The following is a 26,796-nucleotide window of genomic DNA, read 5'->3' as shown; positions in this document are numbered from 1 at the left end:
TAATTATTTAGTATATGGTATATTTTAATGTGTATTTTCGAAAATGAGGTATTTTGATGTATTTTTACGCGGCGAGTCGTATTTTAAACCGACAATCAATTTTTGACGAAAATAGAGACTTTTTCGAGGCTCGGTTAATATTTTCGAAAAGCAACCTAAAAAATATTTTATTTACCATCTAATGGACCTAATGAGCCTATTATACTAGTTTATTGAACCTATTTTGCTACACAAGTATTTATATCTACTATTTTATTAAAGCTGAGATGCACTAAATAACTGACACTGCGGACACCAAATTTTTATTTACCCTTTTGCCTTTTTATCCTTTTACTTCACTTCAAATATATTTATCTCTCAAAATAACTCCACATCTCCAACAAACCACCCACCCTACACGATTCTCTCTGATTCACACTCACAAATTTTCTCTCTCCAAATTATCTGAATCCTCACAAATCTTCACTCTCGGATCCTCACAAATCTTCTCTCTCGAAATTTGTTGGATTGGGATGGACCAAATCCACGATCTCCTCCAACATATATTCGGTTTAGGCCTCGACAATCCAAAAACCACATCCTTTGCATTTGATCTCCACCCTCCTGTCTGCCGATTGAAATTCAATTTCCCGGCCAAGAAATCAAACGGGTCCTCTGGTAAGTACACGACAGCGTTTTTTTGCAATTTGATATTTTCTCGATCCATCAATTAAAGACGTAATCTTTTGTGTCAATCTAATTTATTTATCCCACGCCCGAGATTACTGGTCCACATCATCACCCGTGACGGTTTCGTCCATTGTGTATATTTCAGATACAAAACTCACTAAATAGAGAAACATAGAGATTTGTATAGTTGATTGTCGAGTTCCAAAGCTACGGCTGCCGCGTGGGAAAGGCGCGCATCTCCGTTCGTCTTCGCGATCGTTTTGCGATGTAAGCGTTTAACGTGTATCTGATTTGTCAATAATGAGATTTGCGATACATATCCTTTTTTTTTTTGGAGATGCGGTTATTTTTTTTATTCGATAATGGTGTCTGAGTTTGAAAGTTTATGTCACGTTTCGTTTTACTATTGTCAAAATAAAAGAAGTTTGGATTCAAAATGGATATAGGGAATACGCTTCTATTTGAATATAAGTTCTGTGAAAGGCCAATCAATAATTTCTATCATATTTTTTATGGTTTTATGCTGTTTCGTTGATGGTAAATATCTGCCATGTAATGTTCATTGTTATCTCGAAGTTAAGATTTGTCTTTTTTTTTTGCCTTTGCAGTAGAATCATGAATTGAAAATATATTGTTGTTTGTTAAGATTATTCGCTGCTATAAACGCGTTAGGTTAGAAGAGTTTGCTTTGATGCGTTACTCTTCTTTTTCTTTTGATATAAACCTTTCGAGCCTCCTTCTGCACATTTGATATATGGCATTATAATCACGTTCAGAAATAGGAGGAAGAAAAGATTAATTAAGTCTTTTTTTCTTATAATAAACCAAGAAAGTATATGGCAAAAAAAGCAGCATAGTTGAAGTATTATGCAGTGATGATAAATAAAGTATTATGCAAAGAAATGTCGAATCAAATTACTAAATACAAAAATTGTATAAAAAACTCAGTAATTAAATATAATAGATAAAAATTGTGGTTAAGAAATTATATTACATTTATTAAAATTTGTTCTTTTGATTGATGTTGCTTCCGGCCTGACATATCTCCATTTGTATTCTGGTAACAACCATTTCTACATGGTGTGTTTGTTTCGGAACCTCCTTATATATTTGAAACGTATTATCTGGTTAATTATTGTTTACTTGAATGTAGAGAAGCAAATTATCCACAGATATGTCTAGTCCTCAAATATTCTGTTGACTGAGAGTGTTAGAGCCAAGGTTTCAGATTTTGGATTTGCCAGGCTGGGAGAAGACTCGGACAGAACAGATCGCACGTACCAACCAAAGTAAAAGGAATTGTTGGTTACCTTGATCCTGAGTATATGAGAACAAATCAACTCACAACCAAAAGCGATATTTACTCATTTGAGATATTGTTATTAGCAATTTTAACTGGTCGTCGACCTGTGGACTTGAAGAGACCACCTGAGGAGAGGGTGACGATTAGATGGGTAAGCTTCTCTCTATACCTGACTAGGTTATTTGCCTTAATCATTGTGCAAAACACAATTTTGTTGATTTTGCCCTTTTGGACGCCATAAACAATTCAATATGTGTTTTCATTTTTATTGGAAAACTAAAGGTGATCTCTTGATGGTTTGTGTACATTTTGTTTACGTAGGATGGTGATGAATTTTGTTTAAATTTTATCGAATTCATGTCATAAAAGATTACAACAATTAATATTTTTATTTAAATAAAAGTTTAGAAATAAAAGCTTATGTACATTTTTTTTAACTGAGGATGATGATTAATTTTGTTGAAATTTTAACGAAATTAAAAATATTTAACAATAGTATTTGAATGATAGAGATGTCAAATTTAATGTGTATAAAAAAATAAATTAACTGTGGCTAACTAATCTACGATCAATGATAATTCATAATTTCAAACAGAAACAATGGTGCTGAGACAGATCTATGTGCCCATGGTTGCTATATCCCCCGTTCGAATTTCACGGTCGAGGTGGTAGAGCCTTCAAGTTGTTCAATCTTAAGCCCGAGTTTGGTTCCTAAGGCCACCAGGTTTGATATCTACTCTTTGTGAATAATAATGATATATTTGAGTTCTGACGAGGACATATTAAGCATGTCAAATATTAACCTATTAGTTGTCTCATGAAGATTACAAAGAGAGAACAATTCAAATATAAATTTTAAACAATTTTAGTAACTATAGTTAGAAATCATTATGGTAAAGTTAAGAATTATTCAATAACATTTAGTAGAAATATCACAACTATTATGGATGTTATTTTAATTAAATCCTAATAACTTAGTTGTGTATCCTACATGATAACTTTTTCCAATCATTTTTATCTCTTATTTAATGTACATTGATTGTTTTACATTATATTGTTGCATTTATAAAATGTTTCGTGGGTGATACTTCTCATTTTGATATCTTCTACATCATTAAAACTCTTTAATTTGGGGTTCACATTTAATTCAAGTAATATAAAAATAGTGTAGACTTCATTAGAGGTTGGGGCATCATTTCATATATTCATCCATCATCTCCGCACCCCAACAAAAAAAAATTGTAAAAAATGTATATTTTCTGTGTTCCTTGATGTGTTAGTCATGAATTTCATATGACCTACTTGCTCTTTTTGTTCCAAAATTCCCTTTTGCCCATTGTTTTTCATTCAACCATGTTGCCTAGAAGGTTAGTTTTGATCAAAAATGGATTTTTGATAAAATAAAATATTATGCATATCTTTCTTCATTTCTGTGTTTCGCATATTTACATGTGCTTAAAGGTTGGTGTTTCGACGGATTTACATGATAATGATGCAGATTATCATGGGATTTATTGATATCTGACGCATGCTTGAACATCTACTGAAGCATATAAGTTTGTGATAATCACATATTTTCTCTTTTCCACTCAACCCATTATTTCTTTTATAAATTTCCATCACAATCATATACTGAAACATGTTAATTTGTGACTTTTTGCCCTAGATCTCTCCCGTTGTTGTTCGTTTCGATTTACAAATTATTTTACGAGCCATATTATTTATAGATGATTTTAAGATTGTGATTCTCTTATTCTTCTTGGAACCAAATTGAATCCGATAAAACATAAATTCATTTTTTTATATGTCTAAATTACACATCGCAAATACATAATTCGGACGAAACAATGAGCAAGGTACACGTTCTACTCTCAAATTTCGGCAACAAAGCATAAGGTTTGATTTATCGAAAATTCTCTTAAAATTGTTTCCTATTTTCCACAATTTACACGGTTTTTCCTTTCCACCGATTCTTTGATGAAAATTATCGATTTCAACTAAAAACGTGTAATTGTTCTATTTTGTATTCATAAACCACCTTAAACGAATCGCAGGATAGATAAAAATTATTCGCCGGCCCTAAAAGGTAACGGTTATCTACACACTTTTTAATTTCCTTTATTGTTAATAATTTTGTTTTGGTTTATGGATTATAATTCAAATGGTTTGCAAAAGAAGCATAGATTTAAGGCTTACTTGCAATTCATTCATTTCGGTATAATATCTATTTAATTTATTGAAGTTGTTCAAGGTTTTCCTTTATATAATAACGCTTTTTTTTGTTATACAAAGTTTGCACCAGTTGGCACAAATCTTATTCATGTTTCCACAATAGTTTATCCAATTAAAACATGTTACCATCTTCTGCCATCAACTTTCTTCGATTTATATCGATGTAATGCTGGTATATTTATGTTATTCACGAATGTGTTATTACATTTCTTTAATTATTGGAACTTAAACATGTCGAGATCAATATTTAATAGTTTTCTTCTAAATATTTACACATATTTAAATACTATTTAGCTTTAATGTCTTCTCCTTCTACACGGGCTACTACTCATACCAATCGCAATGACAATGAAATGCGTCAATTAAACACAGCGCGGCGACGAGCACAAAGACAATCAATGACACAAGCTGAACGACAAACAAATCTAGACCGACGTCGGTCAAACTACCAAAGACGTATAAATATAAGTGCACATGCTACAACTTCTGATGAATCCAACGTTGAAATGACAGATTTTACTACACATTTGAATGGTATGTTACATAAAATATGTAATACTTCCTATTTATCAGTCATTATTTTCATTTTTGGTACTTTTAATTTTATATAACTCAATCACCTATTCTTATTTATATTATTATTTCAGAAATTTATTTATTTATTCTTCTACAAACATATAACGCTCTTATACATTTTTCATTTTCCCTCAACAACAATTTGGCTACGACTACCACATCACATGCAATAACATAAACTTCTTCAAATCAAGATGGTATATTTCATTGAAGTCAAACGATTTTAAACATTTCTTTTAAATATTGTATTATACGATATGCAAAACAATATTTGATACTATATCCAAATGTAATAAATAAAATTATAATATTTACAATATTTGATACTATATCCAAATGTAATAAATAAAATTATAATATTTTATTAATTTAACATCATCATTTAAATATTTTTCATATCTAATAATTTGAACAACAAAATAATAAATTATTTAACGTTCATTTTTTATGTCAGGAATCACCGCAACTACGGTTGGACAAGTGTGTTGTATACAGACATTATCTTATCAAACAATGACATCAAATTTTGAGCAAGGAAGTACTAGCACATGTCAACATCTAACTGATTTAAATCAGCAAGGTAATCTACTAAATTCAAATACTCCTTTAGACGTAACATGTACCATTTTTTTCATGACTTTGCATTATGTCATCTATGTATAATACAAGGCACCTGAAATCAACATATAACTGCATGATATATTAATATCATAAAATAACATTATTGTTAGGGCTCAAAAACACCATTCACATCGACATCGATATCGTAATCTAGCAAAAAAAATCAATAATAGTCAACATAATGGTTGATGGCATTTGTACAAACCAACGATTTGTCTACATTGTCAATGTGAGGGGCCTAAAACTCTTTTCTTGAAAATTTGCGGAAAATTAAAAATTTTCTTTTTTTTGAAAGAATTCAAATGGCCTCATTCATAAAAATCACTGGTGAATCAAGTTCCATATTTCAAAATATTGCAGCGGAAGAAAATAAAATTTGCCAAAAATCACAATTTAAAAATATCCAACAACTGATAAAAATTGTTTGCGGAATAACATAACAACTGCTGCACTGAGGTCCTCGGGTGCCACTACTGCCGACCCAAGCTGGCTCACTGGTCCCCGCCCTCGGCCCTGGCCTCATCAGTACCTACAACAATCAAGTCTAGTGAGCCTAAAGACTCAGCATGCATATATCGCAGGTAACGAGTAAAAATCTGAATTAAAATATGCATGAGTTAACATATCCTGTCCTGAGGCATACTGAAAAATAATCTGTACTGAGCAATTATAATACGTGCATAACTGAACTGGAAATCACTGTAAAAATATTTGCTCCTTGGAGCCTGTACTGAAATATCTGGTAAAATTTTCTGTTGAGATTATGTTTTACGCCTGTGGCCACTGCACTAAGCTGAACTGATCGGTAACTGGCTACCGGGGAGGCTGAAACTGAACTGAGCTGGCCGGTCACTGGCGACCGGGTGGTACCATACTGAACTGATCGGTCACTGGCGACCGTATAAAATAACACTCCAACATAGTGAATGAACCACAAGCCATATCGCATAAATCTCAAAAATAATCATTTTCTGTTTAATGCACGTAAAATAATTAACTGGCGTAATGAAAATTCCTGTAATTTTACCAACTGGATTGAATTGGATCGTTCCCAGGCTCGCTGCAACCTAACTGTGCCATGAAAAATATGCAATAGCTTAAACATGACCAACTATGCAATTTACGCTCAAAAGATGCGACTATGACGCCTAATGACTTCGCATTTAATCATGACTCCGAGCCAACCTGAACCGACACTGAACCGACGTATAGTCATGATTAAAATACGCTGAAAAATCATAAAATAATGTTCCTAAAATGATAGGGTCGAAATCTAGGTGAAATGGAGGCCAAAACACGAAACGCTCTTTCGAGAGTCAATTTGGCACATTGCACCGTAAATTCTCGTACGACCTCAAAAATGATCCAAATGACGAACGGTCGAAAACATGACCTTCCTAACTCAATGAGGCACTGTCCAGTCCAAGGCCATGGGCTAAAAGCCAACCAAGAACTCGAACGAGCCTCTGAACCGACACAGCAACTTGCTGTAATTTCCAGCAGCTGCGACCTAGCTTGCATCGCGTCGTTTGCGAGACTTTTGGCCATTGGGGCTTGAACCACCGACCAAAGCCTCTCCACAACGTCCCAAGGAATGATTTGAACCATGGCTAAGGGCCATAGGCCAACCAAGATCCACACCAAGCCAACCAACTCGAAGTACATGTGCTGTCAAAACCAAAGGGGCCGAGAGGGGAGGGGGCTGTTTTCACGTTTTGATTAAAAACCGAGGGGCCATGGACCAAGCCACCAAAAGGGCAACTTAGTCACGTCTTAGACATGCTAGGGAAGTGATCCAACCATGGCTAAAGGCCCTTGGGGCAGCCAAGATCAGATCCTTCCTCCTTGACATCCAAACTGAATTTTCGAATCACATTTCTGCACTTATGGGGAACTTGCTGTCATTTCGGTTTTTCAGCAAGTATGGGGCTGGTTTGAATGGACCAACATGGTCCTAATGCATCCTACTACATGTATACAAGCCGCCTTGGGAGCCTGGAGTCGATCCAATACCTGAAACTCACAAACCAAAAGAAATCGTGAAGCTTGCCATGATGAGCCGAAATTCTGCATGTGTGTTCCAAAATATTTTGACATGGATCTCGATTTTTGCTTGCTACAACATGATCATGTACTGAAAAATAAATGATAATATGACTTGATTGAGGTTTGAAAGAAATCTAGACATGCCTGGTTTCGTTTTGAAAGAAAACGAACGAAACAACGACGACGCGGCACGGAGGAGGTGGAGCGCTTCTTGTCTACCTTTCTTGAACTCGATTTTCTTGCCTTCCCTCTAGCTAAGACTCACGATTTTTCTACACTGAAAATGGATCTGAATGGTGCTGAATTCGGTGGTGAGGGAGGGAGAAAATGGTTGGGGAGTGAGATAAGATGGGTGCAAAATGTAAGGAAGGATCAAGACCAAGTCCACTCCCTTTTGAATTTGAATTTTGAATTATGGTTTGATATCAAATGAGTTGGTGGATGCTTCTAGGAGGTGGTGGCCGAAATTTATCTTGATTCTAGGCTAGGATATGTCCATTTATTTAATTAAATTGTGCTCCCAAAAATCCTAGAATTATCCTACTAATTACATGCAAAGAATTGGTCAAAGTTGATGAGTTGGAAAATGAATTTTCTAGCACTAAGGGTGGCCGAAAAATGCATGATAAAATAAAGGGAAATGTTGATTATCTAGTCAACTAATAATCCTTGAAAGCCTTACTAATCCTTTAAATAATTTAGTGAGCTAACCCCTTAATTTAATAACTTAAATGAATTCATTTCTTAATCACCTCAAATAATTAAATTAAATCCTCAAACCTCCCTTTCTAACTTAAATGAACTTACTTGCTAGCTAAATTAACTTCTGGAAATATTTCTCGAATCTTAAATTCTATCTCAAAACTCCAACTCTGGTCCGGCCTCACTGAAAATACTGAAATGCTAAAAATCATACTACTGAACTGAAATAATAAATAATTAACTTCAAATAAATGCATTTAAAATAATCATGCAATGAAGTCAATTAAATTTAAAAATCTAGAATTATGCATGGCTTATACGTCTACTGATATACGGGTTCTACAATCCTTCCCCCCTTAAATAAATTTCGTCCTCGAAATTAGAACTCACCGAATAACTCAGGGTATCGACTTCTCATCTCCGGCTCAGACTCCCACGTAGCTTCCTCCTCTGAATGGTTGAGCCATTTGACTTTGACTCGCTTAACCAACTTGTTCCGAAGTTTCTTCTCCTGTCTGTCTAGGATCTGCACGGGTCTCTCCTCATAAGATAAGTTCGGAGTAAGCTGCAACGGCTCGAAATTCAGCACATGCGAAGGATTTGCCATATACTTCCTCAGCATGGAGACGTGAAAGACATTGTGTACTCCGGCCAGATTTGGCGGAAGAGCCACACGATACGCTAGCGTCCCAACTCTGTCGAGGATCTCAAACGGTCCAATGAATCTCGGACTGAGCTTCCCTTTCTTGCCAAATCTCATGACACCCTTCATAGGTGCCACTTTCACGAAGACATGATCGCCCACTGCAAACTCTAACTCTCTCCTCCGCTGATCGGCATAACTCTTCTGTCGGCTCTGGGCAGTCCTCATCCTATCACGGATCTTGACTACTACATCTTCTGCCTGCTGAACAATCTCTGGACCCAACTCTGCTCTCTCTCCTACTTCATCCCAATGAACAGGAGATCTACACCTGCGACCATACAGCGCTTCATACGGAGCCATACCTATGGACGACTGGAAACTGTTGTTATAGGTGAACTCTACCAATGGTAAGTTCGACTCCCAACTCCCAGAGAAATCAATGACGCAAGCACGGAGAAGATCCTCTAAGATCTGAATAACTCGCTCCGACTGTCCATCTGTCTGCGGATGGAAAGCTGTGCTAAACAGCAACTTCGTACCCATAGTCGAATGCAAACTCTTCCAAAACGAGGAAGTGAATCTGGGATCTCTGTCGGATACGATAGAAACTGGAATACCGTGGAGTCGGACTATCTCTCGGATATACAGCTCTGCATACTGAACCATGGTGAAAGTCGTCTTAATAGGCAAGAAGTGCGCTGATTTGGTAAGACGATCTACAATCACCCAGATAGCATTCGATCCTCTGGCTGACCTCGGCAATCCGGTCACAAAGTCCATGGTAATGTTCTCCCACTTTCACTCGGGAATAGGAAGAGGCTTGAGCAAATCTGCTGGTCTCTGATGCTCGGCCTTCACTAACTGGCAAGTCAGGCACTCGGATACAAAACGCCTGATGTCCTTCTTCATCCCTGGCCACCAATACAATAGCTGCAGATCTTTGTACATCTTCGTACTCCCAGGGTGAATGGAGTACGGGGACGTATGGGCCTCTGATAAGATGTCTGCTCGGATAGAATCACTGCTAGGAACCCATATCCTATCTCGGTATCTCACAATACCGTCGCTGACTGAATACAAAACACTGCCCTTAGCTTCATCTCTCTTCTTCCACTGTGCCAACTGCTCATCTGCTGCCTGACCGCTGCGAATACGGTCAATAAGAGAGGACTGGATAGTCAAAGTAGATAAACGAGGAACTCTACCTCGAGGGTAAGTCTCAAGATCAAACCTCTGCATCTCGATCTGAAGAGGTTTCTGAATCGTCAAATGAGCCATCACTGCGACTTTTCTGCTCAAAGCATACGCAACTACATTAGCTTTACCCGGGTCGTAGCAAATGTCACAATCGTAGTCTTTCACAAGCTCCAACCAACGCCTCTGACGCATGTTCAGCTCCTTCTGCGTAAAGAAATACTTGAGGCTCTTATGGTCGGTAAAGATCTGACACTTCTCTCCATAAAGATAGTGCCTCCAAATCTTCAAAGCAAAAACTACGGCCGCTAACTCCAGATCATGGGTAGGGTAATTCTTCTCGTGGATTTTCAGCTGTCGAGAAGCATACGCTATCACTCTCCCATGCTGCATCAAAACTGCACCTAAACCAAGCTTCGAAGCATCGGTATAAAGGACAAACTCGCCGGATCCTGACGGTACAGCCAAAACGGGTGCTGAGATAAGAGCTTGCTTCAAAGTATCGAAGCTCTTCTGACACTCCTCGCTCCACACAAACTTCACATTTTTCTTGGTCAGTGCTGTGAGTGGAACGGCGATGGATGAGAATCCCTGAATGAACTTCCTGTAATATCCTGCTAGCCCAAGAAAACTGCGGATCTCTGATGCATTCTGAGGCACAACCCAATCTCTGACTGCTGCAACTTTCGCCGGGTCTACCTCAATGCCACTGCTAGAAACAATGTGGCCCAAGAACGCCACCTTCTCTAACCAGAATTCGCACTTACTGAACTTTGCGAATAATTTGTGCTTCTGCAATGTCTGCAACACTGTGGTCAGATGCCTGCTGTGCTCCTCCCGACTCTTGGAGTAGACGAGAATGTCATCTATGAACACTATCACAAACTGGTCGAGGTACGGCTGAAATACGCGATTCATGAGATCCATGAAGATCGCTGGCGCATTCGTCAGACCGAACGGCATCACTAGGAACTCGTAGTTACCATAACGAGTCCTGAAAGCTGTCTTCGAGACATCAGCATCTCTCACCCTCAACTGGTGATAACCGGAACGCAGATCTATCTTGGAGAAAATCGAAGCTCCCTGCAACTGGTCAAACAGATCCTCAATCCTCGGCAGTGGGTATTTATTCTTCACTGTAACCCTGTTCAACTCCCGGTAGTCAATGCAAAGCCTCATCGAGCCATCCTTCTTTTTCACAAATAAGACTGGCGCGCCCCATGGAGAAAAGCTCGGGCGAATGAACTCCTTGTCGAGAAGTTCCTGGATCTGCTTCTTAAGCTCTGCCATCTCTGTCGGTGCTAGTCGGTACGGCGCTTTGGATATCGGAGCCGTACCTGGCATAAGCTCAATGGAAAACTCCACCTCTCTCTCGGGTGGCATACCAGAGACGTCTTCGGGAAAGACATCTAAGAAATCTCTAACAATCGGAACATCTGAGGCTGACTGGCTGGGTTCCTCGGGGACAGATAAAAAGGTTGCTAGAAATGCCCGACACCCTCTATGCATGAGCTTCCTAGCCTGAACATATGGAATAATGCGCGGTAAAGAAAAGTACCTGTCCGGCTCAAATAAGAACTGCTCCATTCCAGGCGGTCGGACAAGAACGGATCTCCGCTGGAAGTCTATCAACACTCTGTTCCTCAATAGCCAGTCCATCCCTAGGATGATGTCAAATTCCGGCATCGGTAGCACAATCAGATCCGCATAAACAAGATTACCGTGCAGCTCAAGGTCTATATCTCGGATAACATTGGTGGCTGCCATCTCCTCGCCTGACGGCAACACTACTGAAAAGGCTGTATCTAGCCCAATGGTCTGGATCTTGAGAAAGTTTGCAAAGATCTCCGAAATAAACGAGTGAGTGGCCCCTGAATCTATCAAGGCCTTGGTAGCGGAACCAGATATAAAAATTCTCCCTGAAAGAGCGGAGCTCTAAGTTGAATCCCACTACAAGATCTAAACTTATAGACATGCAAAGGTCAAGGTTCCTCTAGCTTAATTTCCCCGAAATAAATCTGAGTAGAGCATGCAATCCTATAACAGTTCTAAGTTCAAAATCTAAATCCCGATTCCCAAAATGCTGAAATTCGAAGAATAACTTAAAGTTTAGAGGTACCTGTCAACAACATAGTCTCCGGGTTGGTTTCCGCGGCATGGAGAGCAAAAACTCTGCCTTAGGTAGGCAGATTCCTCTGAGGACACTGCAGCAACATGTGGTCTGGACTGCCACACTTAAAACACTTTCCTGAGCCAGCCATACATGCTCCAGGATGGCGACGTGAGCACCTGGGACAGACTGGGTGCTCCTGAGTCCTCGGGGCTGGGCGTCCCCGCTGCTGCTGCTGCTGCTGCTGCTGGCCTCTGTTCCTGGGCGGTCCATGAAAAGGCCTCTTATTCTGCTGCTGATGCTGAAGAGGAGGAGGGCGGTGCGGTGCCTGGACTGGGCGCTTGCCCTGGCGATCCCTCTCGATATCCCGCAGATCCTGCTCTGCGGCTAAGGCCTTGGAGACGGCAATCTCATAAGTAGCAGGGTCAGATACCCTAACATCCCGGCGCAAGATCGGCCGTAAGCCCACCAGGAAGTGCATCAGCTTGGCTCTGGCATCATTCGCTATCAGGGGCACAAAGTGACAGCCCCTCTCGAACTTACGGATAAACTCCGTAACCGACATATCCCCCTGTCTCAGACTCATGAACTCGGTGGTCAGCCTGGTGCGAACCTCCTCAGCAAAATACTTGGAGTAGAAAACCTCCGTAAAGCGGGTCCAAGAAAGTGTAGCCAAGGTCAGGGCTACCGAAGCTCCTTCCCACCATAAGCGGGCGTCTCCAGTGAACAAGTAGGTGGCACATCGGACTCGGTCTGCGTCCCCCAGCTCCATAAAATCGAAGATAACCTCGAGGGATTTGATCCATCCCTCGGCAACCATGGGGTCAGATGCCCCAGAGAATTCCTTCGGGCGCATCTTCATGAATCGCTCATAAATAGCCTCGGGCCCTGTCGGCCTGGCTGCGGCTGCGGCTACGGCTGCGGCATTGCCCCCCGCAAACTGTGCGAAGAACTGTGCCATCCCAGCTAACATCTGGGCACTCATGTCCGGTGGGGGCGGTGGAGGAGGTGGTAGGTCTCCCTCCGGTCTATGCTCCTCTCTGTCCTCTCGGCGAGGCACCACCTCTCTGTTGCGCTCTAAAATGCGTCTAGGGGGCATACTGTTCCAACATAACCCATACGTAACTAACATGCATAATTCCATAATTTATTACTGAAATACTCAAAATCTGGAAGCATGCTGACAAAATAATTCATGCTATAACTGAAATGCTGAACAAAATGCTGAACTGAAAAAAACTTACAGACCAAAGGCGTGGCTTCGTGAGCTTCTCGCGGTCAGTAGTAGTGAAACCCTATACAGAACCACCGCTCTGATACCAACTGTGAGGGGCCTAAAACTCCTTTCTTGAAAATTTGCGGAAAATTAAAAATTTTCTTTTTTAAAAGAACTCAAATGGCCTCATTCATAAAAATCACTGGTGAATCAAGTTCCATATTTCAAAATATTGCAGCGGAAGAAAATAAAATTTGCCAAAAATCACAATTTAAAAATATCCAACAACTGATAAAAATTGTTTGCGGAATAACATAACAACTGCTGCACTGAGGTCCTCGGGTGCCACTACTGCCGACCCAAGCTGGCTCACTGGTCCCCGCCCTCGGCCCTGGCCTCATCAGTACCTACAACAATCAAGTCTAGTGAGCCTAAAGACTCAGCATGCATATATCGCAGGTAACGAGTAAAAATCTGAATTAAAATATGCATGAGTTAACATATCCTGTCCTGAGGCATACTGAAAAATAATCTGTACTGAGCAATTATAATACGTGCATAACTGAACTGGAAATCATTGTAAAAATATTTGCTCCTTGGAGCCTGTACTGAAATATCTGGTAAAATTTTCTGTTGAGATTATGTTTTACGCCTGTGGCCACTGCACTAAGCTGAACTGATCGGTAACTGGCTACCGGGGAGGCTGAAACTGAACTGAGCTGGCCGGTCACTGGCGACCGGGTGGTACCATACTGAACTGATCGGTCACTGGCGACCGTATAAAATAAAACTCCCACATAGTGAATGAACCACAAGCCATATCGCATAAATCTAAAAAATAATCATTTTCTGTTTAATGCACGTAAAATAATTAACTGGCGTAATGAAAATTCCTGTAATTTTACCAACTGGATTGGATTGGATCGTTCCCAGGCTCGCTGCAACCTAACTGTGCCATGAAAAATATGCAATAGCTTAAACATGACCAACTATGCAATTTACGTTCAAAAGATGCGACTATGACGCCTAATGACTTCGCATTTAATCATGACTCCGAGCCAACCTGAACTGACACTGAACCGACGTATAGTCATGATTAAAATACGCTGAAAAATCATAAAATAATGTTCCTAAAATGATAGGGTCGAAATCTAGGTGAAATGGAGGCCAAAACACGAAACGCTCTTTCGAGAGTCAATTTGGCACATTGCACCGTAAATTCTCATACGACCTCAAAAATGATCCAAATGACGAACGGTCGAAAACATGACCTTCCTAACTCAATGAGGCACTGTCCAGTCCAAGGCCATGGGCTAAAAGCCAACCAAGAACTCGAACGAGCCTCTGAACCGGCACAGCAACTTGCTGTAATTTCCAGCAGCTGCGACCTAGCTTTCATCGCGTCGTTTGCGAGACTTTTGGCCATTGGGGCTTGAACCACCGACCAAAGCCTCTCCACAACGTCCCAAGGAATGATTTGAACCATGGCTAAGGGCCATAGGCCAACCAAGATCCACACCAAGCCAACCAACTCGAAGTACATGTGCTGTCAAAACCAAAGGGGCCGAGAGGGGAGGGGGCTGTTTTCACGTTTTGATTAAAAACCGAGGGGCCATGGACCAAGCCACCAAAAGGGCAACTTAGTCACGTCTTAGACATGCTAGGGAAGTGATCCAACCCTGGCTAAAGGCCCTTGGGGCAGCCAAGATCAGATCCTTCCTCCTTGACATCCAAACTGAATTTTCGAATCACATTTCTGCACTTATGGGGAACTTGCTGTCATTTCGGTTTTCCAGCAAGTATGGGGCTGGTTTGAATGGACCAACATGGTCCTAATGCATCCTACTACATGTATACAAGCCGCCTTGGGAGCCTGGAGTCGATCCAATACCTGAAACTCACAAACCAAAAGAAATCGTGAAGCTTGCCATGAAGAGCCGAAATTCTGCATGTGTGTTCCAAAATATTTTGACATGGATCTCGATTTTTGCTTGCTACAACATGATCATGTACTGAAAAATAAATGATAATATGACTTGATTGAGGTTTGAAAGAAATCTAGACATGCCTGGTTTCGTTTTGAAAGAAAACGAACGAAACAACGACGACGCGGCACGGAGGAGGTGGAGCGCTTCTTGTCTACCTTTCTTGAACTCGATTTTCTTGCCTTCCCTCTAGCTAAGACTCACGATTTTTCTACACTGAAAATGGATCTGAATGGTGCTGAATTCGGTGGTGAGGGAGGGAGAAAATGGTTGGGGAGTGAGATAAGATGGGTGCAAAATATAAGGAAGGATCAAGACCAAGTCCACTCCCTTTTGAATTTGAATTTTGAATTATGGTTTGATATCAAATGAGTTGGTGGATGCTTCTAGGAGGTGGTGGCCGAAATTTATCTTGATTCTAGGCTAGGATATGTCCATTTATTTAATTAAATTGTGCTCCCAAAAATCCTAGAATTATCCTACTAATTACATGCAAAGAATTGGTCAAAGTTGATGAGTTGGAAAATGAATCTTCTAGCACTAAGGGTGGCCGAAAAATGCATGATAAAATAAAGGGAAATGTTGATTATCTAGTCAACTAATAATCCTTGAAAGCCTTACTAATCCTTTAAATAATTTAGTGAGCTAACCCCTTAATTTAATAACTTAAATGAATTCATTTCTTAATCACCTCAAATAATTAAATTAAATCCTCAAACCTCCCTTTCTAACTTAAATGAACTTACTTGCTAGCTAAATTAACTTCTGGAAATATTTCTCGAATCTTAAATTCTATCTCAAAACTCCAACTCCGGTCCGGCCTCACTGAAAATACTGAAATGCTAAAAATCATACTACTGAACTGAAATAATAAATAATTAACTTCAAATAAATGCATTTAAAATAATCATGCAATGAAGTCAATTAAATTTAAAAATCTAGAATTATGCATGGCTTATACGTCTACTGATATACGGGTTCTACAGTCAAGCTTAACTTTTTCATAATGAAACACCTTAACTGTGCTGCAAAAATGGTCGCTCAAAAGTAGATGGTATTTCATCTCCAATTGTATTGCAACAATTGTGTGATAAAAACAATGAACAAGGTAGGTATTTGTTGGAACTTTTCAAGTTCGCAATCTTGATTTTGATGTTAACAAAACTTGTTATTGTGTTTCTAACATATTTACTCAAGTGTGAAGTTGCAAACACAAGAAGCAAGCTGAAACTGAATTTTGCACAAACTGAATTTCTGGCGAGCTTCGGTATTTTGATGATATCTCTCAACTGGATTATCCAAATGACAATCCGCGAACTGGACTGATTAGAAAACTGAATTTGGAACAAATCATAAGTTGGGCAAAATCGGATGTTATCATGGTCTAACTGATCGCTCAATTACCAAACTGATCACACGAAAACAGCAATCAGTTGAGTTTGAGCAGCTGCGGTATTTTGGTCATATCTCTCAGCTCGGTTATCGACATGAAGCGATTGAGTATGAGTTGGAAAGATAAGACGATGATCCACAAATCATCTTCAGAAGTCAAAGTCTGAATCAAAGCTTAAGATGCTGATAAATGACGATGAAATTACTGGTTCTGCACAAACTGAAATCAGCTAGGCTGATTTCAGCACACCAGCTGAAACTGAACTAACTAAACCAACTGTTGCCCAGCTGACCAACCAACTGAACTGAACCAGCTGCTAACCAACTGAACTGAACCAGCTGCTAACCAACTGAAACTGAACCAGACCAACTGAACCAGTTGAACTGATTGACCAGTTGAGTTGACCAGTTGACCAGAGTTGACCAGTCGAGAAAATGTCAAGCAAGACGAATTTGACCGTTGCAATTCCAGAAACAGTACAGAAACTTTCCAACGGTCATATTCTTGTGTCTAACGTATATATCAGTGTTGGAGCCTATAAATACAAAATATTGAAGATCAAACAACAGCTTTTGAAGTGGATTCAAAGCATGGGCAGTTAGCATGAAGATATCAGCTAGTTGAGAGCACAAGCCCTTGTGTGAGAATACACTTGAGATATACACTGTAAATGATAAATTCCTCACACACAATCACTCACACATATAGAAGAGAGTTGAACTTCAAAGATTAGTTGAGTGAGTCTTGCACAAAGACAATAAACTTGTGTATGTAGTCTTTGCATATGAGACATTAAACAATATGCTATTTGTGAGGTGCTGCCTACAATCTTGAGTGCTAGGAGTTCTAGTTGGGTGCTGCCCTTCCGGAATGGGTTTGTACAAGTAGTTGTATAAATCAAAGTCTTCTATTGGATCCTTCCCAAGGGGAAGAATGGGTAACGTAGGAGTGTTTGAAATCTCCGAACATCCATAAACAAATTCGTGTCTATTTTTTTATTGCATTTGCTTATCATTTTCACTGTTTTTAAAGATGCATTTTTGAAGCATTTTATGTGTTCTTCAAATATCAAAATATTGTATACCAAGTGTTTGATAAAATGCTTCAACTGAATATTTTTACTCATTCAACTTGCATATATTTAAATGGTTTACAAAATATTTAATCGGTTTCTACGAAGGATTATTTCAAGTATCTTCCGCTTGGTTTTTAACCAAACTCGATTTAATTCATCGATGTTCAATATTTCAAGAACCGAGCTATTGTAGCTCAACGATTACCCCCCTAATCGATCCCAACAGTATTTCATGCAACATATAACAGCGTATAACGCTTAAAATCAAATAAATGAATCAAAATATGTTGGATCAATAAGTATTACTTTGCTACAATAATTGTTTCTCTACATTTTCTATTTCTGACATACATGTGTGTATTTTCTGTTACAAACATCTTTTTATTGCTTCTGCCATCAATTTCCCCTCTCAAGTTCTCAATATATTATTTACTAACTTTGATAAAACTCCATGAACCAATTGATTGATTTTAATTTTTTAACTATAATTTTCAAAATTTCATGCACACATATTTAATCATTTAAAAGTTTCAAAAATTGATTTAAAAATAAACTAGGAATCTTATTCATTCAATCTTCCAACAACTATTTCTTTTTTAATTTATTCGTTTGAAGATTAATTTGAAAAATCTTGCAGGAATTAACTTCAGTGAAAATAATGTCATTACTAACATACAACGATATCCACGTCCACGTCGATATCGTAACCTAGCAAGAAATTTCGGTGAAAGTAAGATAAATTATCGATGGCAAGTGTCTGACCCAAGAATTTGTATGCATTGCCAAGCTCTATTGTTTCATGGTGAAACATCACAGTTCTGCCGTGGAAATGGAAATAGTAATTTGGATCATAACCCTTCTCCCATTGAATTGCAAGAGTTGTATGCTGCGGATAATGAGGAAGGCATGCATTTTTGGCAGTTCATAAGGGCATACAATCATGTTTTCTCTTTTACATAGATGAGAGTCAACTTAGATGAGTCTTTAACAACCGGTACACATGGAATTTATACATTTCGTGCCTATGGATCAATATATCACTCTATTGGAAGTCTTCTACCAAATGAGAATTGTAGGCCACGGTATATGCAGATGTGGATTGTAGACACAGATCATGATATAGACAATAGACTTCATGAAAATCCAGAACTAAGACGAGAATTACTGCTTAAGATACAAAACATTATTGGTCAACACAATCCATTTGTGCACGTGTTTCGACAAATTGGCAAATATCAAGACATACCTAGCTGTAGGCTCATCATCAGGCAACAAAAACCTAATGAACATCAATATAGTTTACCAACAACATCTCAAGTAGCAGCTGTAATTGTTGACAATGAATTTCAAGAAACTTTGAGCGATCGAGATATTACTATACAAGGTATCGGTGGAAATCTTATCAGCATTCAAGATGTAGTTGGCTATTATGATCCTCTGCAATATCCACTCCTTCTGCCATATGGTACATATGGTTGGGACATAAATAGCCGAAATTTCAATGGTACCCGGTTAACATGCTTAAATTAATATGCTTATACCCTACAGGTCAGTGAAAAAAATTTTATTTTATGCTTCATTTTTTTAATTAAAAATAATTTAAAACTTACATATAAACCTATACTCATATAATGTAAATTACCTTCTTATTCAGATACGCGAAAATTCGCCATCTTCGCTACTTAGAGGAGGCCGTCTACTTCAACAATACGTAGTTGACAATTACGTAAAGATTGAAACACAAAGACTACGATGGATACGTTCAAATCAACGTGATATACGTTCTGAACTTTACCAAGGATTGCAAGATTGTTTACATGGAGGTGAAAATAATGCCGGTATTATAACTTAATTATTATTATAATATTATTTTTCACAACATATATTACAACTCACAAATTATACATATCTACCAAATGCATTACAGGAAATGTTGGTACCAGAATTGTTTTGCCATCATCTTTCGGTGGAAGCCCACGTGTACCAACGGTATCAAGATGCCATGACTTTGGTACAAACATATGGAAAACCAGATATAATGATTACAATGACATGCAATCCGAATTGGAATGAGATAAAATATCAACTACTTCCTGGTTAATCATCTCAAGACCGTCCAGATTTGATTACAAGGATATTTAAATCTAAATTTGAAGAGTTTAAGAAAGACATTGTGGATAGGGGGGTTTTGGGTAAGGTCTGCTCTTATTTGTACGTCATTGAGTATCAAAAACGAGGGCTTCCTCATGTTCATATGTTGGTCATATTCGAAAATAATGACAAGTTGTGTACTCCCGATCACTTTGACTCAGTTGTGCGTGCTGAAATACCTTCACAAACAGAAGAACCCGATCTACACAAAGCAGTTGTACGCCATATGATATATGGGCCATGTGGATCAATCAATCCAAATTGTCCATGCATGGTAAATGGTAAATGTAAGAAGAACTTTCCAAAGTCATTTGTGGAATACACATCTAGAGGAAATGATTCATATCCTTTGTATCGAAGACATGAAGGTGGCCAAGTATCAATTACCAACAATGACAATGTCTTCATTGATAATGGTTGGGTTGTCCCATACTATCCATGGCTTTTATTAAAATATGATTGTCATATTAATGTTGAAGTATGTTGAGGGATTAAATGTGTCAAGTACATATACAAGTACATCCATAAAGGTCCTGATCAGGTCGCACTAGAGTTACGACATGGGCAAAATTGTGATGAAATACAACAGTACGTGGATGGAAGGTGGATTTGTGCGCCTGAAGCATTGTGGCGAATTTTCTCATTTGAGTTCAGTAGGATGTATCCTTCAGTCATTAGGTTACAACTACATACACCAAACCAACATTTGGTTTATTTTGACCACCAACAACATGTAAGTCATCTACTAGCAGATGATGACAACTCGAAGACTATGCTTACGGAATTTTTCAAAATAAATTGTGATCCTGACTTGACTGGAAAGTATTTATATCGAGAATTTCCACAATATTACATATGGATAAAATCTAGAAAAAAATGGATTCGTCGAAGAAGCAACAATAAAGTGGTTGGGAGAGTATATGTTGTGTCGCCATCTGAAGGTGAGAGGTTTTATCTCCATATCCTTTTAAACCATGTCAGGGGCCCAACATCTTTTGAAGATCTGATGATTGTGAATGGGGTAACATATTCAACATTTATGGAGTCTGCTCAAATGAGAGGACTTCTTGAACAGGATGATTATATAAAACAATGTCTGGAAGAAGCACGTTCTGTTAAAATGCCATCTTCATTTAGAAGGTTATTTGTATCCATACTGGTGTTCTGTCAACTAACAACAGTTCGAGAACTCTGGGATAAGTTCCATACTTGCATGTATGAAGATTATGGTCGAGAAATTTCATCAAATAACTTAATCATCAATAAGTTATTGCTTGAGATACGAATGTTGTTGCATCAATACAAAAAGAAACTTGATGATTTTGATTTGCCATCAATAAGTGCTGAGTTTTTAGAAGCCACAACACCACCAAGAATAATTGAGGATGAGCTTTCTTATAAGATTTCTGATGATAATTTGAGATCTATTGAACATTTGAATGCTCAGCAGAGGATTGCGTTTGACACCATCATAGAAAGTATTATGCATAACCAATCAAAACTTTTCTTCATTGATGGTCCAGGAGGTACTGGTAGGACTTTTTTATACCGCTCAATGTTGGCACATTTGAGAAAAATGGGTAAAATTATAATTGCGGTAGCAACATCTGGAATAGCTGCAACATTGTTGCAAGGTGGAAGAACTGCACATTTACGTTTTCTAATTCCACTTAGACCAACAGCATCAACACTGTGCCAAATAAAAAAATAGTCAGAACTTGCAGATCTAATAAGGCGTGCATCAGCTATAGTATGGGACGAGGCTCCAATGGCAAATCACTATGCTTTTGAATCCGTCAGTAAGAGTTTTCAAGATATTATGGACAATCATATAGCGTTTGAAGGGAAAACAATGGTTTTTGGTGGCGATTTTCGACAAGTGTTATCGGTTGTTAAACGAGGGTCAAAGGCAGAACAAATTGCTGCAAGTATTTCAAGGTCAACATTCTGGCATTGCGTAAAGATAATACACCTTCAGCAAAATATGAGATCTGCTCAAGATATTGACTTCTCGCAATTTCTCTTGCGCATAGGTGATGGATTGCAACATACTGTGAATCGTGATTTCATAAAATTACTAGATTCAATTGTCATGCCATGGGAAGGAGAACAATCAATTCAAATTTTGATTGATTCTGTTTTTCCTAACATGATAAATCATGTTAACGATGAAAACTATATGGTTGATAGAGCTATCATCACACCAAAAAATGTTGATGTCGACAATATTAATCAAATGCTCATTATCAAGTTTCTTGGAGAGGAAAAAGAGTATACCTCTTGGGATAGTGTAGAAGACGACAATCACAACCTCTTTCAAGAAGAATTTTTGAATTCCCTTTGTCCAAGTGGTTTGCCACCACATAAAATCATATTGAAAGTAGGAAGTCCTATCATGCTCTTGAGAAATGTTGCTCCCGAACTTGGTCTATGCAATGGAACAAGATTAATATGCCGCAGTCTTGGTAGAAATTTTATACATGCTGAGATCATAACAGGTCCTCACAAGGTTACCAGATTCTTTCTACATAGAATGCCCTTGAAAAGTGAAGATAATTCTGGATTACCATTTGAGTTGACACGTCGACAGTTTCTAAGGCTTAGTTTTGCTCTGACAATAAACAAAGCACAAGGTCAAACTATCCCAAATATTGGCATATTTTTGTGTAACCATATGTTCAGCCATGGTCAGCTATATGTGGCACTTTCAAGAGGAGTCTCACAAAATTCTACAAAAATTCTGGTAAAAGATGGGAATTTAGAACGTCAATATGGAGTATTCACAAGAAACGTGGTTTTCAAAGACGTATTGCTACCTAATAGAGAATAATTAATTGTGAGTAAGTCAACTCATTTTATTCTAATTTTTTTTTAAAAAAAACATTATGTACAAATAATTACAATAATCATTTGTACATGTTACATGTTTCAACGTTAGAATTTGGGGGATGCTAATAAATTTCATTATCTACGTTCAAACACATTCATCTATATGAGGCACCATCTATTATGTACATGTTTTTATCTCTGCCCATAATTATCTATTTATCTATTTCTCATCCTCTATCTTATCACGCAACCCGAATAACCATTTTTTGCATTGCTACTATACTTTCTATATTTATTGAATCAAATTTAAACAGTACTTGGGTAGTGCCTAATGGATAAATATATTATTTATGATTATTTGATTGTTGGCTTAATTTTAATTTCTTTGCTGATTATGAATTGCCATAGTGTTTTTTTCCTCAAAAGCTGAAGGATACTGGTTGCAAACAAAGTATTTGTATAAATGACATACTCAATTCAATGATCAGATCTACTCGCCCCCATCTTCATTTGGTTTATTTTTTACAGTGAATTTTTTTAAGACCTATCATTTATTATGTTGCATTATATTAATGGTCATATCATATTCGTTTGTTCGTTTTGATCTTGCAGGTGAGATAATATATTTATTACGAGCTTCAAGATCTTATGATCTAATCTCTCACATATTCTCAACAGATTGAGTTTGGCAAATATATTTAAGCTTTGGAATCTCTTGCTTCTCATGGATCAAGTAATTTTTTTTTTACTGTCATGGTGTTGTAAAATCATGAATGTTTATTATATTAGCCTCATATATTCATGACACACGCAACGCGTGTGCCTCGGTGGCTAGTATGAAATAAAATCCTTCCAAAACTCTAATCTATACAGATAATAACACATGACACTCACCTAGAAACCTACTAGGACTCTCCCATCATCTGAGCCACACACACACCAGCACGTTCCGAGGGGAAATCATGTGAGTTTCAGGTAGAAAATTCAGCAAGGTCCCTCTCCGCCAACGTCTCTTGCATCCAAGTTGTTTTTCATGCGTAATAAATGCAAAGGCATGCTTTAATCTTCCTTCACTCATCTTTGACACCATATTATATGTTTTGATACATGATTGCATGAAAAACATGATACACTTTTTTATTTTCGTTTTCATGGCATAAACATGATAAAAATAGAGTTTTCATCTTTTAAAACTCTTGCTTAGGAGATGCATGTCTAAGGGCTAGAAAGGTTAGGGCAAGAGGGTGAACCAAAATATGGGACTTTAGACACCTAGGGTTTTCGATTTTGCTTCCTAGGAGGACACGGCTCATAGCTGCTGTTGGGATATGTTCAAGGGTCCTAAGAGAGTCTAGTCATGGTCCTAGACAGGCTGTGCAAGGGCGAGAAGGGAAGGCTGAATGGTGCTAGCCTTTTTGGGGTCGCGCATGGCATAAAGTCGCGGGTTTGGGGGGCTGGCCTTGTAGGTGCTGTAGAATCTGGTCCAATAGAGTCCTAAGGCATTGGTCATGGTCCTAGGAAGGTATTGTAGGGGCTGGTTGGGGCGGCCAAGGGCTAAGGACGAAAGGGCTTAAGGGTCGAGTAAGCTAGGGTTTAGAATATTATGTGCAGAAAATTCCAGCAAGGTTCTAAGCTTGTTCAATGGTTGTAATTGCCTTGATTTGGGTTGTATAGGGTATGTTTAGGTGTTGATAAGCTATGTTTCAAGTTTGGTAAAGTTCGGTTGAGTTTTGAATCAATTTGGGTTAAAATCGAAGCGTAGGTTTAAGTTTAAAAATGAATTGGGAAATTAGTCGAGAAGCTTAAGTTTACGTTTAAGAAATATTTATGGGTGTATTTTAAGGTGTTATGTTAAGTTTGGATGGATTTGAGTCGTCGTTTTAAGCTCTAAAGATCAATTGGGAAAGTTAGGGTTTCAGGAGTAAAACGGTTATTTTACACCTGAAAAATGTTAGATGTCATGGCTGTGCTCTGAATGCTGTAATTAGTGTTAAAATATTTATGGAATTTTATTATGAAACGTTAATGCTAAAAGACTTGTTGCATGCTTGGTTAAAAGAAAAATGATTGATATATGCTTGAATTTTTATAAGTGATGAAAATATGAAAGGTTGAAGGAGGTAAATTAATTGTGACTAATACGATGATAAGATGATATGATGATACGATGATATGTAACAACAAGTCTCAGTTGACGGGTGACAGTGTCGCTAAAGTCCCCGCCGCCCCGATCCATCGACCTACAGCTGATACGAAAGTCAAAATTGAGGATCTGAATTCAATAAAAAGAGAAACATATACGTATATGATGAAAGGAAAAAGTATATGATGAAAGAAAAATGTTTAAAGTTTAAGTTCATGAAAAGTTATTTTATTAAAAGTATCTTTCACTGTTGCTTGTGGATATATATGTATACTTGTTATCATGGTTTAGGTTTGTTGAGTCAATAGACTCACTAGGTGTGATCGATGCAGATGAGCATGATTTTGATGGATGACTTGATGGTTGAATTAGTTGGACTTAAGGTGCATACAACTCGAGGACCGTCGCTAGTTTTCCGCAAAATTACGTTTATGATTTAAGTTTACTTTAAAGATTTTTTATGACTTTATTCTTTGAGTGGTTTTGAGAGGATTTAAAAGGATTATGCTTTATTTTGGAAAATGCTAGTTTTAGGATTGGTAGACGTTTACGATTTTATTTTTTGAATTGTATTTTGGATTTTCAAAGGTTAGATTGGTTGGTTTATTTTTAAATGGTGCAAAATAATTATATATATGTGTGTATGTGTTCGGCTGAAGGTAAGTATAGAAAAAAAATTTAGTAGATTTTAAAGAAAAACGATTGATGTACGTTTCAGTTAATAGCAGAGCAATGTTCCTGCAAAGGGTTGTGTCATCGCCAGTTCCGCAAAACTCAGTCGTCAAGTATCAAATCTGTAAGTTTAAATGTTTTTAATGTTATCACCTGCATGTTTACATGGTTTATACGTTTAAGCTACATGTTTAAACACTTTTTTGTAGTTAAATGGCATTTATGTTTAAGTTTGCATGATAAATGATTTTGATGATTAAACCTGCATGGTTGCATGATTTTTTTGCTAAAAGATTAGATGTTTTAGAATTTTTAAGCATGTTATGATATGAAATAAGAAATTATATGATTTTCATGCATGGTGGCTTTGTAGTGTGTTGGAAATTTAATTTCGGAGTTTGACAAACTGAGCGTGAAAAGATTGAACAACTGATCAAGAAAACTGAAAGTAACTGAACTGAAGTTTCGTAACTGATAGTACTCGAACTGAAGATTAATGCACATGTAATCAAAGTCAACTGAACTGATGTAAGCTAACTGAAGCTGTACAGTCAACTGAACGATCAGTTGAGAACTGATCTGAAAAGGCTGCTCATTTTAAAACTCTACTAAACATTTTTTTATTCTATGGCCGAAATCATGCCCATATAAAACTATAAAATTCGAAAACATACATTTTGTAAAATCATCTCACTGCTGAATAAAATAACTACAGTTAAAATTTATGAAAAGAGTAACCAACCTTAACAATTTACCGTTTAAAAATATAAAACGTCCAGCATATAAAAATATGTCAAAAACCCTCAACAAAATAAATTAATCAGTCAGTTAAAAATTGTTTAAACGTGTTCCCATAAAATCATATTATTGTAGAAGAATAAAAGGTCCTCGGGTTAACGTGCGCCACCGGCTCCGCCCGTTCACTCATCATCACCTCCAGTCTCCTGATCAACATGTTCACCTGCATCATTCACACCTAGTGAGTCTAAAGACTCAATACACCAGTACCGTGATAACAAATACATATACATAACAAATATCAGTGAAAAATATCGTAATCAACATACATTTCATGTCTGCGGTAAAATCGTATGCATAATCGTGACCGGTCAAAGCATGTTAATAATCATAGCACATATCATCGTAAAAACATATACGTGTTCATTTTCTTAATTCGAATTCCGTTCGTCAGCTGTGATTTTCATATTATCATGTCATTCGATGGATCCATCT

The 26,796-nt window shown here is 37.9% G+C and overlaps 1 protein-coding gene across 2 annotated transcripts; it reads left to right on the top strand.

The window, feature by feature from the left end:
• Positions 1–392: 392 nt before the first annotated feature.
• On the top strand, positions 393–25,566 carry LOC142517926 (uncharacterized). Of its 2 annotated transcripts, XM_075620444.1 has the most exons (9): positions 393–657; positions 815–936; positions 1,823–2,123; positions 2,568–4,738; positions 5,235–5,360; positions 18,406–19,316; positions 19,423–19,606; positions 19,696–22,755; positions 23,175–23,332. In XM_075620444.1, exon 8 carries the CDS (start codon positions 21,688–21,690, stop codon positions 22,747–22,749), a length of 1,062 nt encoding a protein of 353 aa, XP_075476559.1. In that variant the 5' UTR covers positions 393–657; positions 815–936; positions 1,823–2,123; positions 2,568–4,738; positions 5,235–5,360; positions 18,406–19,316; positions 19,423–19,606; positions 19,696–21,687; the 3' UTR covers positions 22,750–22,755; positions 23,175–23,332. The 2 variants fall into 2 exon arrangements, 1 of the variants encoding a protein (XP_075476559.1); XR_012813429.1 differs by lacking the exons at positions 393–657; positions 815–936; positions 1,823–2,123; positions 2,568–4,738 and adding exons at positions 4,852–4,977; positions 23,361–25,566 and having other exon boundaries at positions 23,175–23,261.
• The last annotated feature ends 1,230 nt before the right edge of the window (positions 25,567–26,796 follow it).

This window comes from Primulina tabacum, chromosome 11 (assembly GCF_025594145.1).
Source record: "Primulina tabacum isolate GXHZ01 chromosome 11, ASM2559414v2, whole genome shotgun sequence".
NCBI classification, from domain to species: domain Eukaryota; kingdom Viridiplantae; phylum Streptophyta; class Magnoliopsida; order Lamiales; family Gesneriaceae; genus Primulina; species Primulina tabacum.
This window is presented reverse-complemented; position numbering and strand designations above follow the sequence as displayed.